The following is an 18,721-nucleotide window of genomic DNA, read 5'->3' as shown; positions in this document are numbered from 1 at the left end:
TTGAAAATATCCATGAACACTCCAGCTAACTCTGCAGTGCAAGCCCTAACAACTCATCTTATGATTCCATAAGGCCCAGCTGACTTCCGGATGTTAACATTCTGGAAAGCGCATCTCGTATCAGAGGTCTGCAGTAGAAATGGTTGTCTATCGATGGTAGATGTTAGTGGTGTACTATCAGTGGTAGATGCTGGAATGATGGTCGTTCCGGTTTCCACCTCAAAACGGCTGAAAAATTGATTTAGCTGCTCAGCCAAAGAATCATTACTGCTAGACAAACTATTTTTATTGCTCTGCCCCGTGATTTGTCGCAGATCTTGCCATACCCGACAAGACTCCGAGTTCTCAAAAAGATGTTCAATCCTCCATCTGTACATAGCTTTACCGTCCCTGACACCCTTTTTCAATTTAGCTCTTGCTTTGGTATACTGTAGCACATCACCAGAATGGAAAGCAGCATTTCTAGCTCTTAATAAAAGACACACTTCTCTATATATCCAGGGCTTGTTGTTAGAGAACACCCATACTTGTCTGGTGGTAGTGACAACATCAATGCAGCTTTTGATATAAAACAGTACTGTTGAAGTGTAAGTATCAATATTCATACTATATATTATATATTATATATTTTATATATTTATAATATATCTCTGTCTCTCTCTTGTGGATTTAATACTAATTGTATATGCTGATTTGTAAAGTCTCTCTAGTCTGAAAAATCCTAGATACCAAACATTATTGTGTACCTTATAGTTAGTATACAAATTAAGCTTTCCTAATATAAACAGTGTGCATGCAGCTATTCAAGATAAGCAAGATCAAGAAACAGGCACAGTGGAATTCCAGGAATGTTCTTTATTGTTGTAGGGAAGAAAAGTAAAATCTTGAAACTTGGCAGAGTTTCTCTTTAACCCATCTTACATGATCCAAAATCAAGGTGTTGTTTCAAGTTTATTTCTTATACTTTCCACTTACTTAAAACTGAATAATCTTTTCTGAAAGTCCCCCCCCCCACCTTAATATGTTCATTCCTTCCCAGTTTAAGTTCTATAATATAAAGATCTATATTACTTCATAGGTATACTGGGTACATAAAATATATACAGTAAATAGTACACAAAATAATGATGTCCATTAAAAAAATGAAATATACAAGTTTGGCTTTATGGTGGATGAATACTTAATAGGTAATTCTTATATTACAAAGTATAATTTATATTGTAAAGTATAAACTACAAAGCATCTGATGAAATTGCCTATATTTTCCCTGTGGCGTATACAAAAGGACTTAAAAACATAGAAAGCTAACAAAGGAACGTCAAAATCCATCTCTGGAAAAAAGACACACACACCCTCTCTCTCACACACACACACACTCCTTAATTCATTAAAATTGGATGATTCTATATGTTAGAGATGCACAGTATATTTTAAAATTTTTATTTATGTTACAATGGGAAAACAAACTAGAAGATGCAATAACTGCATCAGTGAGTTCTCTTTGGAAAGGAAGCAAATAATACAATGTCTCTCATTGTTTGGCCAGTGCTTCCTGAATATCCTCAATACATCCATTTAGGTCCATTTTACTGAGAACCTGATTGATGCTCTCCATAGTAGCATTATGGTTTGCCACTCGTCTCCATTCTTTTAGTGTCTCATATTGTGCACTCCGCGCATTCCGATGGTCAAAAAAAATGCTGTCAATTCTATTTTCACTCAGTCCCAGGCGCCTTATAAATTCTTTCCATCGAAATATTGGTACAGAATCCACCACAGCATATAAAACCACAGGACCTGGGGGTGGGGGGAGAAACATACTTGAAAAAATGCATCTAGCATTTTTATTCTTTCCTCAGTACCAGATTCTTATTGGTAAGAAATATTATTAACTAAAAAATGTCCATTATATTTGACTGTTGTAGGATTCCTCAAGGTCCAGGTTCTGTCAGTTTTTTAGCAATGCAATTTTTACATTTAAATACCATTCATTCAAGAAATAAATACTTGCATAAATGCGTTCAACGCAATGAGATGGGATGATGAAGAACTTTATAGGATTAAAGACATGATTGAGAAATTTGTTTCTTTTCACAACTGCAAAATTACAATAAAAAATATTGAAAAACTAAAGTTCTTCATCATTCCTCTCATTGTATTGGACACATTTATCCATGTGTTTAAAATGAATAAAAAGTAATTTCAAAGAGGAGCTTGAAGCTTAAATTTGGGGCAATGGATTTTAACTATATACACTGTGAGTTTATGCACCAGAGACAAATTCTTTGTGTGTCTAGTCACATTTGGCCGATAAAGAATAGAATTCAATTCAAGTCTAGTTTAGTCTAACCTAGCCTAGCGCAGAAAAAGGCTTCCCATGTGCTTAAATTCTAGCACTGACAGATATTTGTGGGAACATCCTCTATGTTGATTAGTTATTTATCAAAGCGATTCCCAATCTTTCCAGCTTGGTGGCTGGTAGTTGGGAAGGGAGAGGGGATACTTTTGTGGTCTGATTCTGATGGGCCACAATCCAGTAGTGGGCCGTGGGTTAGGGACCTCAGATTTATCAGTTTTGTAGCCACAGATATTCCCATAATGATCAAATAGCATAAAATATATAAGTGCCTAGTGTAGCGATGGCGAACCTTTTTTGGCTTGTGTGCCATAAGTGGGGGGAGCGCAAGGGGGGGTCGTGTGCAGGCGTGCTGCACCCATAATGCAATGTGCGACACATACCCCGTGCGCATGCGCGCACTACAGGTGTGAAACACCCCCCCATTTTGCATGCTTTCTTCACCCTCCCCAGGCTCCAGAGGCTTTATAGGAGCATGGGGTGGGCGAAAACAGCCTCCCCCGCCCTTCTGGAAGTCCTCCAGAGGCTTCGGGGACCTTCAGGAGGCTTCCCTGAAGCCTCCGAAGCAGTCAAAATGACCCTCAGAGCAAACCGAACTTCCAGTTTGCTCGGAGGGTCGTTTTGAGCACTCCAAAGGCTTCAGGGACTTTCAGGAGGCTTCTCTGAAGCCTCGAGAGCAGTCAAAATGACCCTCCGAGCAAACCAAAAGTCACTTCCGGTTTGCTTGGAGGGTCGTTTTGAGCGCTCCGAAGGCCTCAGGGACCTTCAGGGGGCTTCTCTGAAGCCTCCGGAGCAGTCAAAACGACCCTCTGAGCAAACAGGAAGTCCGTTCCCGAACTTCCGGTTTGCCCGTTGGGCCGGTTTTTTGCGCTCCGGAGGCTTCAGGGAATCTCATGAGGCCTCCGGGGGGGGGCTCTTTTCGCCCTCCCCAGGCTCCTATAAAGCCTCTGGAGCCTGGGGAGGGTGAAAAATGGCTTTAAAAAAGGGTGAACTCAGCTGGCCAGCACATGTATGCGCACTGGCCAGTTAACAGGGCAGTGCCTCGCATGCCCTGACAAATGGCTCCAGTTGCCACCTGTGGCACGCGTGCCATAGGTTCGCCATCACTGGCATAGCATGAGTAATGTTTTCTCTTTTCTTTTGAATCAAAATATGAGATCCCTCTGTAAACCTGAGGCACTGTAGTCTGGAATCCTAGGAGGGAGGGACTGCCTACAAGAGAGCTAAGAAGGAGCACAGCTTTGATGACTTGGAGGCAGGAAGAGGGCAAAGACAATCCTTCCTAACAGTTTACAGAATATACCTATAGTTATATGGATAATAGTTACTTTCACCTGGAAAGATTCTGTCTGCAGGTGAACAACAATAAAGAAACTAATAACTTAGTAACTAATAAAGTTACTAAGAAGTAACTCCATGTGTCATCCTTGGTTCTTGGGCCTGACACTACCTATATTTAAGATTCTCTGTACTTTTTAATGTTGAAGTATTTCTTTACCCCTGCTTTTTGGTCTTTTGATTGGCAGCCATATTCCACATATTACATATGTCATCTTGGTAGATATACTGCATAAATATTTTTAATAGCACCTGTCATCCACGCCGGTTTCTTAAAGGAAATTGCACTTACTGTCAGATATCCGTGTCTCTCTTGCAGATTTTATGCAGTCTGGCAGTTCTTGACCTTGGGCTTGACTTAGTGGTAACACTTGCATGGTACTCGAGATCACTTCTTCTTTAATGTCCAAAAGAGAATTTTTTGTCTTATCTGCAGTCTAAGAACAAGAGGGACACACATACCCTGTTAGAAGGAATAACTAACATCATGTAGATAACCCTGTTGCTGCTTGTGGAAGGCTGGATTATAGGAATGGTGAAGATGCCTGGAATTCCATAACTATGTACTGTAATGGAGTGGTGTAATAAAAGAGCAAGGTAGAAGAAAACAGCATTTATTTTGCCTCACTTGTTTCCTGGCCCTTCCTAGAAAGTAATGGGCCCAATCTATGGTATTATGCAATCCATTAATCATGAGGCAGCTAGAAATCAAAGTGATGAGGTACAGGACCTGCAGGAGCAGACCTTGGGCAGTCTGCAGAGAATCTTTGTCAAGATACATCTTTGCTTGTCATAAATTTCTTTACATCCGAGTTCCTCTAAATTCAGGGGGTTTGCTTCAAAAAGAGTTTCAACACAAATTTGTTGTATTTATTATTTTTAGCCTGAAATGGAGGAGATAACTGAGTCTGAATCAGCCCTTCCTCCTGGAGAGCCAGTATGATGTCATGTTAAGATGTTAAATTACACCATGATTAAATACCACCCTCAACCCTGAAAGCACACTGGATGACTTTGGATCAGCCACTTTCTTTCACAGACCAATATGATTCCCCCACCCCACAGGATGTTATTGTAGGCATTTTAAAAAAGAGTGCTACATATATTCCCTTTTATTTATAAATAATGAAATGATACACTATCCCTATGCACTAAGCAATATACAATATTGATAACTGAACATAATTCATTGGCATTGCAATGAATACATTCACAGGAAAATTATTGCACTAGCATTATTAGAACATATGCCATCTCATTAGGAACTGTCAGATTTAATTAAACTTTGTCCAAATTTAGTAGTAATTATGGTTAATATCTTTCTGGGTTTTTTTTTTTCAAAATTCATTGTGATCTCTTCATTGAAGTCTTACCACTAATAGCCTTAATGTTTAAAATGGCTTATTGAATATTAAGAAAGTGATACCCATGCTGGTTGTGTTTATTATTTTATTTATTTTATCCCATCCTTATTTTTTTTATAAATAACTCAAAGCAGTGATCATACCTACCGTATTTTCCGGCGTATAAGATGACTTTTTAACCCAAAAAAGTTATTTCAAAAACCTGGGGTCGTCTTATATGCCAGGTATAAGAAAGGCCATACCAAAAAACCAAAACAAAAGAAAAAGCAACACCGGCAAGCAAAAAGCCATTCCGCCACCAGCGCAGACACCGGCTTTTCAATCGATAACTTCGGCGCTCCTCACCTGGGCACATGGATGGATGAGTATTGGGATAGCGGTCTGTAGGAGGAAGGCACTGAGCTCAAACTACGAAAGCCTGGCAGTGCGGAGGCCTTTGGTCGGCTAAAGGGAGTTAGTAGGGAGTTGTCTTATACGCCCTGTTACGTATGTACGGATGTACGTCTTTAATTTCCATGCCGACAGCGGATTGGCCGCCCAAGCCATGGAGAACTTGAATCGCTGTCATTGGCCAGCTGGCCTGCCGGAGCTCCTTAAATGGCAAGCTCTGGCAGCCCAGCCGGCAGAGCGCATTCCCCTTTCCCCTTGAATAAAAGTGCTGAAGTTCACTTGCGCCTCTTGCCTGTTCCTTTTCGCGCCGATCTAAAACTGGCGACGAAGGACAAAGGGACCTGAGAAACTCCTCGTGCACCACACAGCCATCTTGCACCAGAACAAAGAACTTCGACCACTAGCACAACATGGCATCGCAAGCATCCCCCACACCGGCGATCTTCGACCCGCAAATGGAGGACTGGTACACATACATGGGACTTTTCAGGATGTTTCTGGAAACCAATGAATACTAAGACTGGCCGGACAACAGGAAACATGCACTGTTCCTAACATATTGCGGCATCAAAATTTACAAGATGGCACAGATGCTGATTGTCCCAGCAGATGTGGAAACCATTGCCTGGACCACCCTACAGCATGCCTTGGAAGACCATAACGCCCCATCTGCCGCTCCCATGGTGAGCCGAAACGAGTTCTACCACCAACGCTAACGAGAGGGGGAGACCGTGAACGACTTCGTTGCCAGCCTCCAGGAAATCGCCACCATATGTGAATTCATCAACCCCAAGGAGATGATGAAGGATCGGATCATCCTGGGAATGAGAGACCTCTCCTTTCAAAAGAAACAGTTGATCAGGAGAGGGCTCTCATTTAAGGACGTGGTCAAGGAAGCCAGAGCGGCCAATGTGCAGCAAATGTGAGGAAGACCAGCAGGGTGCATCACGCATACAGGAAACCCGAGTGGGCAACGGAAGTCCCAAAGTATGACGATGACTGGGATGACACCAATGATGCCGTCCACCGCACATTCCCCGAGAGACACCAAAACCCCAGAGATGCGAACAAGAGACAGCCGCGGTGCCCGGGTTGCATGGGGTTCCATGCAAAAGCAGTTTGCCATTTCCGAGACGCAACATGCCGCTGCTGCCAAAGGAAGGGCCACATCGCAGAGGCCTGCAGGGTGTCCCAACCCATTCCATGCCAGACAAAGCCACAGGCACCACCAGGAAGAGCAACCAACCCAAGAACCAGCCAGCAGCGAAAGAGATGGAGGGAAGAACACTACCAACCCCCAAGACAGACCCATCACACTACCGTCAGCCACTCAGATGCGTACGAGGGGGAGAAATATCACCATTGAAGGGGGACCATGTAAGATGGAGCTGGACACATTGTGTCCTGGCAGACATCAAGAAGCTGAACCCAGCCGCAAGCAAAAAACTGCTAAAGCCATCAAACATCCAGTTAAACGACTATCAAGGGAACCGGATCCAAGTGCTGGGCAGAATGGAAGTTGAAGTGATGTTCCATGAGTTCCAGGGCTGCCTATCCCTCACAGTCATCGCCAGCCACTGACCGTCCCTGCTGGGAGTGGAATGGTTCCAGCCCCTGTGGCTGGACGTCACTGGCCGCACTGAATTACCACCCACGACCTGGACCGGCTATTGGCGGAATTTGCAGATGTTTTCGACAAGGTACTAGGTAAATATATGGGGAAACCCACTTCATTTAATTTAGACCCCCATATAACCCCCATCAGGCTCAAACCCCGAAGGGTTCCCTTTGCTCTGCGGCCCAAGGTGGATGAGCAATTAGATAAGTTAATTGCCCAGGGAATCCTTGTGCCAACCGATCACTTGGCATAGGAAACCCCCATAGTCACCTCCGTGAAGCCAGGTGGTTCAATCGGCCTCTGTGCGGATTACAAGTGCACGCCCTCCAACAGAGCACGTACCCAGTGCCAGTGGTGTAATATCTGTTGCATTCCCTAGGAAGCGGGAAGGTATTCACCAAACTGGACCTCGCTCAAGAATACCAGCAGTTGCCAGTGGATGAAGCCACCGCCAAAGCCCATACCATAGTGACCCACAGGGGGATATTCAAATGCACGAGGCTGCAGTTTGGGGTCAGTGTAGTCCCAGGACTTTTTCAGTGCTTGATGGAGTGGCTGCTACAGGGAATTCCGAGGGTGGTGCCATACTTTGATGATGTGTTCATCTCAGGGAACTCTATAGATCAATTGATGGAATGCATGCGCAAGACATCGGGAGGTTTCAGGAAAAGGGATTCAAAGTGAACCCTAAGAAATGCAAAATCGGCATCAGACAGGTCGACTTCTTAGGTTACTTAATAGATGGGTCAGGCATACACCCCACCGTCAGCAAGGTGAAGGCCATTAAAAATGCTCCTACCCAAAAAAAAAAACAGGGCAGAATTACAAGCCTTCTTGGGACTATTGAATTTTTACAGTATTTTCTTACAACAGAAGGCCACTGTTGCTGAGCCACTCCACAAGCTCCTGGGGAAGATGGCACCATGGACCTGGGGACAGATGGAGCATTTACAGCTGTGAAACACCTCCTCTCCTCAGACAGCATCCTCATCCAATACAACTACACCTTGCCGGTTCAGATCACCTGTGGCGCCTCCCCCTTCGGAGTTGGAGCAGTCCTCAGCCATCACCTGCCAGACGGGATGGAAGCACCAATCGCTATTATTCTAAGACCCTAAGTCACCAGCGGAGCGCAACTACAGCCAGATAGATAAGGAAGCCTTGGCCGCAGTGGCAGGGATCAAGCGGTTCCACAAATATGTCTATGGCAGGCGCTTTGAACTTGTAATTGACCACAAACTCCTGCTGGGGCTTCTCGCCAGAGACCAATAGACCTCTCCATACATATCCCCGAGGATGACCAGATGGGCTTTCTTCCTCACCGCATACGATTATAAGCTGGTACATTGATCCGGGAAAGACATCAGTCAGGCCAATGCCCTCAGCCGCTGCCCATTACCAGAGTTCGTAGAAAACCTCGCGCCCATAGCCCAAGTTCTCCTGATAGACATTGACCCTGCCAGCCCGGTCACTGCCAGGGACATTGCAGAGCACACACACAAAGATCAGACTCTACGGAAGGTTTTGAACTGGGTGTTGAGGGGCTGGCCACAGGAGAAGCCAGGAGGTGAGTTATTGAGCTACCACAGTAAGAAAGCCGAGCTGTCCACTATCAAGGGCTACTTGCTGTGGAGAGAAAGGGTCATCATTCCCCAGAAGCTTCAGAGGCGAGTCATGGACGCCCTCCATGTGGGTCACCCCGGAATTGTGCGGATGAAGGCATTAGTCCGGAGCTACATCTGGTGGCTGAACATGGACAAAGATATTATGGAGTGGGTGGCCACTTGCCAACTGTGCCAGGAGATGCGACCAGCCCCACCATGGGCACCCACTCAGGAATGGGAGGCAGCCAAGGGCCCCTCCGCATACACATTACTTTATGGGACCAGTGGAGGGGCAGACGTTCCTTATTGTTGTGGACACCTACTCTAAACGGTTGGAAGTTATCATTATGTCCACCACTATGGCAGAAGCTACCATCTGAGCCCTCCGGTGCCTGTTCACTACCCATGTCCTACCGGACGTCCTGATTTCCAACAATGGCCCACAACTGACCACCAAGTCCATGGAGACCTTCCTCCCTGAGCAGGGCATCCGGCATGTGCTCATCACAAGATTCAACCCGCCAAGCAACGGACAGGCCAAACGGATGGTGAGATTAACCAAAGAAGCCCTCACCCGAATGGGCCCCAGCCACTGGCAGGAGAAGGTTGACCAATTCCTCCTTGCACAACACATCACCCCACATGCAACCACCCAAAAGAGCCTGGCCGAACTGTTGATGGGGAGGAAACTGTGGTCCCGGCTCAATCGGTACCACCCGGACTATCTTCCAGAGACTCCCCTGGACTCAGCTTAGCCAACCCGAGCTTTTAGCATAAACGATAAGGTATTTGCCCTCAACTATGCCGGGTACCTGACCTGGCTGGTGGCCCGCCTTGTGGCTGTCACTGGTCCTAAATCGTACAAGGTGGAACTAGAAGATGGAAGAATCTAGAGGAGGCACATAGACCAGCTCCGACACTGCCTGGGGGACACCGAGCTAAGGAACCAAGGTGATTGGGCTGCCACCGTCGTTTTGGAACAACTTCCCGAGCAACCAAGGCCTCCGCCCTGAGGAGTATGCTCAACCGTCGGCCGGAGAACAGATGAGCGGGAGCCAGCCCAGCCCAGTGGGCACCAAGGTGAGCTGCCAACTAACCCAAGCCGTGGCCACTGATATGAAGTCAGAGGCGTCCAGCGAAGAGACAGGGGGGGGGAGCTGAGGGAACCAGGCCGGAGCTCAACTGCGGGCTGAGGAGCTCCAGAGGTTCCCTCCCAGGCTGCTGGAGGAACAACAGGTTCGACCGCCTCGGTCGAAGTCCCAGGAACAAGTGAGCTGTGCAGGTCCAGTAGAAACCCGTCATGCCCCACCTACCTGAAGGATTATGTCACTTACGTAGGCCACAGATTGTACATTGTTCATTCTGGGAGAGGAGGGGTGTTACGTACGGATGTACGTCATTAATTTGCATGCCAACTGTGGATTGGCTGCCCAAACCGCAGGGAACTTGAATTGCTGTCATTGGCCAACTGGCCTGCCGGAGCTCCTTAAAGGGCAAGCTCCAGCAATCCAGCCAGCAGAGCGCATTCCCCTTTTCCCTTAAAAGTGCTGAAGTTCACTCGCGCCTCTCGCCTGTTCCTTTTCATGCCAATCTAACACGCCCAGTCGCCTTATACACCGGAAAATATGGTGATATACCTTTCTCCTTCCATTTTCTCCACAACAACAATCCTGTGAGATAGCTTGGACTGAGAGTGAGTGACTGGTCCAATGTCACTGAGCCAGCTTTCTAGCCTGGGGTCTAAACTAGACCAAACTGGCAAATTTACTTTATTTTATATCTATATCATTTAAGGTTTAGTGATTGGAATAATGTCACTTAAATGTATTTTAAATATATTCACTACTTTTTTTCTCTTCAGTTTTCTCTGTATCTCATCTTCCTCCTTTGTAGGGCACATCTCAAAAACCTCCACCTTAGCTTTCATGAATGCAGTCACAAATTAAGGAATAGAGAGCCGTGGTTGTGCAGTGATTAGAGTGCAGTATTGCAGGATGATTCTGCTCACTGTCAGGAATTCAATCCTGAGCAGCTCAAGATTGACTTAAGCCTTCCATCCTTCTAAAGTCGGTAAAATGAGGACCCAGATTGTTGGGGGAAATATGCTGTAAAGCACTTAGAGAGTGCTGTAAATCACTATGGAGTGGTATGTAAGTCTAAGTGTCATTGCTATTGCTAACACAAATCTAGTGTAAGAATTTCCCCTTGAGCTGGAGTGTTGCAGGATGCTACAGCAACATGAATGGTTGTTTTCTCAACTTTACATCTAAATGTGATCACAAAATGATCAGGAAATCTGGCACACTAGTGAGATAGTGGTAGATGGTCTCAGTTCAGGTGTACTGGAAGCTGAAGCTGGGGAGGAAAGGGGAAGACTGAAAGAAGATCTTGGGATATTGGTTTCCAATATAAGACTATAAATCCTGTTTGATAATCTACATTTAAATAATACACACTGTCAGTTTCTGTCTACGTTCACTATATCTGTTTAGTAATTAGCATACAACTCTCCAACTGCAATAGATGGTTTTCATAACTTGGGAATCTATGAAAGAAGTTGGATCTTCTATCTGCTTTCCAGGATGCTTTATAGTGATGGCAACATTAACACTAAAATATTTGATTATGACTTTCTGTATGCCAAATCTGTGTGCTGTTCTCCTACATCTGAAATGGGTGCACTCCCTCTGATAAGATGGTCAAAAGATATGAAATCAGTAAAAGGATTTCCCTCTGGCTCAGATGATCTAACTGCCTTAATAATTTCCATGGTACGTGAAAGAAGGCATTAATGCTGAGGTGACTGTGCTAAGGTTTTATAATACTTGATTAGCCTGTATTCTTTGGGATATAAAAAGGATTGCATTGCGCTGCAGAACCATATTCCGAATACTGAACAAGGTAGGTTGAGTATCTATTGTGCCTTGAGAAATGGAAGCATATAGTATCAACAGCAATGTACCTCTAGCATTCAGAAGACCCAAAATAGAGAAAGGTTTTATATTGATATGTTGGAATGCTTTCGTTGTTGCCATTGCAGAGGAGAGCATAAGAAAATACCTCTATGAAACATCACTATCACTGTAAAACTAGGCAATGAGGATTGCTGAGCCCATTCTACAATGAACTTCTGAACCTGCGCGTTGGCTGGCGTGGAGAACAGATCCACCACCGGTCTGCCAAACCTCTGGCAAATCTTGTCAAAGACCTCTGGAAGCAGCTGCCATTCTCAGTGGTCCACTGTCGCTCAGCTGTGCCAGTCAGCTTGCAGGTTGTCCACCCCTGAGATGTGCTCCGTCCTCAGCGACAGGAGATGACGTTCCACCCAATTCCCCAACTTCGCAGCCTCGTCCCGAAGGGCCTTCGAGTGGGTGCCCCCCTGCTTGTTGACGTGCGCTTTTGCGGTGATGTTGTCTGTCAGAACCAGGATGTGCTGCCCTGAGACCTTCTCCTTGAAATGGTGGAGGGCCAGGTGGATTGCCCTGAGCTACAACTAGTTGATGTTCTGATGCAAGTCCGAGACCGATCAATGGCCCTGGACCAAGTGGGAATCTAGATGTGCCCCCCAACTGAAGAGACTTGCGTCGGTCATCAACACCAATCTGTCTGGCTCTCTGAACAGAGCACCCTTGGCCATGGCGGGAGATGTCCACCAGCGCAGAGACAGCTGGACCCGGGGCAGAACAGGAATCTTGAACATCGCATCACTGGAACCGTCCCTCTGGTATGGGAGCAGCAGCCACTGCAGCTCCCTGGAATGAAGTCGAGTCCACGGGAGGATCGCAATGCAAGAGATGCATTTCCCCAGAAGACTATGGGAACAGAGTGCGCCCTGCAAATCTGCTGAACCAGTTGACAGATACTGTCCCTACGATATTAGGATAGGAACACTCTATTCTCCACGGTGTCAATGATCGCTCCGAGGTGTTGCAACCTGGTAGAGGGTTCTAAATGGCTTTTGTTGAAATTTACCGAGAATCCCAAGGACTGCAAGGTCCGAATGGTGACCTGAAGGTCCCTCTTCGCAGCCTTAGGGCTGCGTGCCTGTACAAGGACATCATTTAGATAACATTGAATTTGGATCGGGACGGATCTGAGGTGACCCGCGACCACCGCCAGGACCTTGGTGAAGGTCCTGGGAGCCAAAGCCAGTCAAAATGGAAGGGCCCTGTATTGATAATGGACCCCACCCCTCCCCGTATGAAAATCTAAGGAACCTCCTATGGTCCGGTGCAATCAGAATATGGAGATAGGCCTCTGTAAGATCAGTGGAGGCCAGAAAATCCCCATCCTGATTGCCTCGAAGATAGACTTCAAGGAAGCTATTTTAAACATCCGGTAAACCAGTCTAGAGTTTAGTGACTTTAAATCCAGAATGGTTCTCCAATCCCCTGAACTCTTCAGAACTACGAAAAGGTTGGAATAGAAACCAGAACCTCTCTGGTCCTCTGGAACCAGTTCCACGGCCTGAATATCCAGCAGGTGCTGAATGGCCTTGCGCATAAGCTTGTGCTTCACTGGGTTCCGAGAGGAGGAAAAAAGCCTGAAATGAGAAGGGGGGTGAGAACGAAACTCCAAATGTAACCCTAAACAAACAGTGTGAAGGACCCATTCATCAGAGGTGATGAGGTCCCAGCGGTCCACAAAATGGGTGAGGCGACTGCCTATGGGAAGATCTAAGCCCGGATCATTTGTTCCTGCGGTAGAACGGACGCCCCTGCTCCGCTCGAAAGGGCCGCTTGTTGGGCTGTTGGTACCAATTTCTGTCCCTATAATATTGTCTATCCCCATGTCGAGGGTACCTAGGAGGGGTGTACCTCTGTACCTCGCCAGAATACTCTGCTGCAGCTAGGTTCCACTTGGACCAGGCATCCGCCTGCCAACCATGGAGCCAAAGAAGTCTCCTGGACGCCACCGACGTGGTGGCGAGTGCTCTGGAAGCGTACTTGATCGCATCAAGTGTGGCATCCGCTGAGAACTGAGCAGCCGCTGTGAGCTTTGCAATGTCCTGCAAAAGACGTACCTCCATAGCCGGAACCCTCTCCTGCATCTGGGTCAGCCAGAGGAGGTGGAACTGTTGAAGAAAGAGGCTGCAGCCGCTGCCTTGATAACCCACGTGGTTGCCTGCAAGTTCTTGGAGATGTCTTTGGCCAGCGCTGGCTCTTTGGCTTTGAAGCGGAGATGAGCACCACCCCCCAGAGTTGGGAATGACTAGCACATATGTGTGAGGGGAACCTTTACCTATATTACATTTGAAATAAAGATGCTATGCTATACTGTATTACCTAATTCAGTGGCTGTTTTTGACACTGTTTTTGTCTATTATGAAGGAAGCTTAAAAGCTACCTCTTCTCATTTCTCCTTCAATCCTCTCTCCCTTATCTCACATACAGGAATATTTCTGTATATAAATCATTTAGGGGGGGAAGATAGCATATTTATAGAGAAGTGTTGTTTGAACCAATGGTAGCATTAAAGAAGAATACATACTGTAGGATATTCGTTGAAAATGAATCATTGGTGGGAAAAAAGGATCAACACCTAGTGATTTAAAAAACAGAAACCCAGAAATTTATGAGGATCTAAGGACTCTTAATCTACCTTACTTTGCAACAATGGCAATAGGAATATTAAATTAATCCTGATCTGTGTGGAGACATACCTGTAGGTATGTTAGACTTACCTCGGATTCAAGTTGCTTTTTTGATTGTTGACTCGAAGCTGAAAAATTAAAACCAAAGACACAATAAATGTATATCATTTCCATCAAACTGATTATTATTTTTCCCAGGTTAATGCTGAACTAATACATAAATAGCTGAAATTGTACTAAAAGTAAACATTTCTCAATGTATACAGATGAATGGATGTTAGTAGCTATTGTTAAGTGTACTATACCTAACAGACAAGTTCTTAGATTAGCTAACAAAGTTGCAACAGTATGGATAGAACATGGCAAATCAGACTGGCTAGGTTGTAACATGTTGTTCTGGGACTATGCTATGCAAATCCAGGTTAAGGCATGGTGAATGCTGAATCTGAAGCACCTTTCCATTTTCAGCTGTAAAGACTTGTCCCTGCTTTCAACAAATAGGTGTTTTAATATTAAAATTATTTAATGTATAAGATATGGATTTTAATAGAGATAAAATACAGTACTATGTTTATTTTACTGGCGGAACACATCATCAAAGGCTGAACTCACAAAACATGCTACGTCAAAACCATGGCTTACTGTCCATAAATTCAAAGAAGATGCTAAGTCACAGACCAAGCACAAGATGGACTAGCATAGTGGTCCAAACTAGGAGCCTAGGGCCTTATGTACTGTCCTTTTCCTCCTTGCAGTCTGGACTAGAAACAGTTAATCCAAGCGATTTGGGTAATATTATTTATTAGTGCTGTATTTCCAAAGGCAAATCTTTCCGTATAAGTAATTTAGGGCAATATATCTGTTGTCCATTTTCTCTCACATTTCCTTAATAGAGGGCTGGATGTATCCTTCTTTATAAAAGATGGACAATCCTCATCTGCTCACTCTTTTGAAAACTGTCACTCCTATCAACTCTCACAACAATGCACTTTGCATATTCTTTCTTTAAATCAGATAACATATAAATTTTGAAATATTAATAACCTATTGAAAGGTTTTTTAAAACGGTCTGAATACTTGCTATCTAGCTGTGATGTGACAATCAGAATTCTGCCAAACACCTTCTCAAACACTTTAGCAATCACATTGTAAATCTCATTGCAGTTTTATGCTCTCGTTACTTTTCCCAATTTCCATGATTATTTTTAACATATAAGCCACTTAGAATTAAGTGATTGAAGTAGCATGTACCTTCAATACTTAAATAAACACAAATTATTACTTTCATAGGCAACCATAACAATCTATATGATAAAAACCCATACTTTTTGACATAGCCATTTCATTCATGATTAAACCTTCACTTTCTTGCATATATTCATCAATACCACAAGAATCTAACTAGATGGCTATATTTTTATTTACCTCTCTGGAGTCTGAATCACCTGTTAAAGTTCAATACAAATATGTATCGGGTGACACTACACATTGCAATTTCTCATTCAAAAACTCAGAGTCTTTGCAATCTTAAATTAATGGGACAAATATGAAAAATAGTTGTGTTGCTAGCCTTTCGCTGTGCTCAGTTCTGATTCACTGCTTTAGATCTGCAATTATTTAATGAAATCAGTCACTTTGCACTTAACAGGCAATTAATGATACTTACTACAGGAAGAGAAGTACTGTCTTTCTGGGAAATACTTCTTGATGGCTTTGAATGTTAAGGCAAGAAAACCAACTGCAAAGATGACAGTCAGGAAACTGAGGACAGATATGAGTTCTAAAGGAAAAAAAAACATGTTGGATATTGTTGGTTTGAAAAGATACAAAAAGAAATGTTAATGTAAAAACAGAATATTAGAGCAAAGATGAACATGTGATACAAAGGAAATGGTGGTAATCAAGTTAAAATATTAAATAATTTATTTCAAATCTTACCTGTGGAGTTCGATTGATTTTTAATTACCATTACTGGTTCACAGTGTTTCTTGCAATCTTCCTTATCACAGCTAGAAGATGAATCAGAAATTTCTGTACTTACTGATAACATTCAACAGCATTTCTTATTTTATTATCCTTTGAATCTATACCCAGAATTAGCAAATAAGGGGAATTAAATTACTCAAATTAAATCATTCAACTGACCCTTAAAATATAAAGAGTGAGTGGAAATGTGGATAATCTTGCAAGCACATGTTTCTGAAAGCAAGAGCAAAAGAGAATAATTAATTGTTCTCCAGTCCCGCTAGATTTGGCTTCCATTAAAGTAATGTCAGATGAAAAAAATATTAAAATAAGAGTAAAAAGTAATTTGTGTGTGAGATTGTGCGTGAACGCTAAGAAAAGCTAAGAATTCTAGTCAGGATTGCTAGTTCCACTCAGCAAGTATTGCTCTCCAGGTTTGCATTTAGAATTAGGAACCCATATTTCCTTCATTATGTGTAGCTAGACCCAGAAGAAAACCCACTAGTTGAGAGCGATTATGCTATAGGAATGTAATCCCGCTTTTAACAGGAATGTGTATGGCAATTGGCAACAGTAGAGTTAAGGCTTCAGACTCCTCTGTGTCTGTTTCACATTTGTTTGCATGCAAAAAGACAGGCTTTTTTCTGTCATACTTTTGTCCCCTATTTTGGGGTTGGCAAGTTTAAATTATAGTTGACCCAGTAAACTAAAATAGTGTACATTGAAACAGCTGGGCAGTACAGAGGAGGGAAATTCAAGAATGGAATTCAATAATTCCATAATGTGCATTTTCACAACTTCACAACAAATTAGGATGAAAAACAACGGAGAAGCATGAAGCTCCCCAATTATTTTTAGCACTACTACTCTGGGACAACTGGATATTTTTTCAGAAGAGACTGGACAACCACTTGTCTGAAATGATAGGGCAGGGGTGTAAAACTTGATTCCATTGAGGGCTGTACCAGGATTTTGCCCTTTGGGAGCTGGGGTGGGAGTGGCCTAGACATCACGGCTGACTGGGTACGTGTGGCTGGGGTGGGCCAGGGCAGCATGGGCCAGTCCCTCACTGTCTCTGAGACAGCCCCGCGGGACAACTTGGGCCTATCACAGGCCGGATCTGGCTCTTGAACCACGTGTTTGACATGTCTAGTATACGGTCTCCTACTTGAGCAGAGAATTGGACTAGAAGACCTCAAAGGTCCCTTCCAATTATATTATTCTGTTAACTGGTAAGCACATGATGACACATCCATCCCACTGTACAAAGGATTAGAGCAGAGATCAGCTAGGAAGCACAAAGATAAGTAGAGACCTACTGGAAATGAGAATGGAAGAGAAGGATGAATCAGCTGGGAGTGCACAGACAAGGCCTACAATTACATCTAACCCAAGAGTTACTCCCATATGTATTACAAGATAAATAACATTTCCCCAACCTGCTGCAGGGAAGACATTTGTTCTGATCTTCCTGAAAAAAAAATCCTGGGTGACATTCGCATATTGTATCACTATCAGAAGTGCCTAGAAAATAGCAGAAAAAGCAAATAATTATTAGGTGATAATAAGCTCAGGTCTTTTAAATCCAAATAAACAGTCAACCCGGGATGGTCCCAAAAAGTTAAACAGAGGGTTTTGATTAACATTTGCATGAGATGAACCAAGAAACAAGGTGTAGGCTAAATTGGGAAGTAGTAACATGAGAAATAACATTTCCAAAGAAAATTGGAAATAGTTTTCAGGAGAAAATAGTAGGAGCATTTGATTAAGTGGAAGAAATATTAATATTTCTATTAAAATCTAACAATCGGTATATTCATGATAGCTTTAATTTATGGGGTCATACTCTTTGTTTTCTGGATGAAAGAAGTTTGAACTAAGGTGATGGGTACTATACAGGGACCTTGCTAGAAGATGTTTGGAAAGACAGACAACTTGAAGAAACAGTTTAAAATTAATTATGAGATGGGGGCAAAACCAGATGAAAAGACTAGCAATGATATGAGAATGGTGTTGAGAAACAATGAAGCACAGATGGTCCAAAATTAGATAATATAAGAATGCTGAAATTTAGGATGAACTTAATATTTACTAAAAATTATAAAAAAGGAAGGGGGTCTTCCTCCTTCAATGTAACAGAAAGAAAAAATTAATACTTCTTTTCTGCAGCTAATGATAGCATTTGGCTTTCATAGTTAAGATTAAAAATTAATTATCAGGGCTAGGATGGAAGACTACCAAAGAATTCCATCATTGCAAAGTCAAAAAACATCCCTGAAGAGGGCAGTGGTAGTAGTATTGTTACCAAGAAAATGAAGGAGTGCACAAGACTTGAGCTCTCCAGTGCTTTAAATCAGCTGCCTCTTCTCCCAGAATTTCATAGCTGCAACATGATCCCAGAAAAAGATTCCTTTGATTTAAAGGGTTGCAGACAGATGCTACATAAGAACCTCCAGAGGTTCTGACGCATGTTTTTGTTTCTGTATAGCTCCA

General features: G+C 43.6%; 1 protein-coding gene across 1 annotated transcript in view; it reads right to left on the bottom strand.

The window, feature by feature from the left end:
- Window positions 1-840: 840 nt before the first annotated feature.
- The window catches only part of LOC309385796 (tumor necrosis factor receptor superfamily member 1A-like), a 50,490-nt gene continuing 32,609 nt past the window's right edge, over window positions 841-18,721 (bottom strand). Inside the window, exons 5-10 of the mRNA XM_081940519.1 lie at window positions 17,668-17,752; window positions 16,202-16,272; window positions 15,930-16,043; window positions 14,354-14,391; window positions 3,987-4,131; window positions 841-1,797 (exon numbers count right to left, since the gene is read on the bottom strand). Of these exons, the coding sequence (XP_081796645.1) occupies window positions 1,532-1,797; window positions 3,987-4,131; window positions 14,354-14,391; window positions 15,930-16,043; window positions 16,202-16,272; window positions 17,668-17,752 (719 nt within the window). The 3' untranslated portion in view covers window positions 841-1,531. The remainder of the gene's footprint in view (window positions 1,798-3,986; window positions 4,132-14,353; window positions 14,392-15,929; window positions 16,044-16,201; window positions 16,273-17,667; window positions 17,753-18,721) is intronic.

The sequence above is a fragment of the Natrix helvetica genome (genome assembly GCF_964273705.1).
Source record: "Natrix helvetica genome assembly, chromosome: 2".
NCBI classification, from domain to species: domain Eukaryota; kingdom Metazoa; phylum Chordata; class Lepidosauria; order Squamata; family Natricidae; genus Natrix; species Natrix helvetica.
This window is presented reverse-complemented; position numbering and strand designations above follow the sequence as displayed.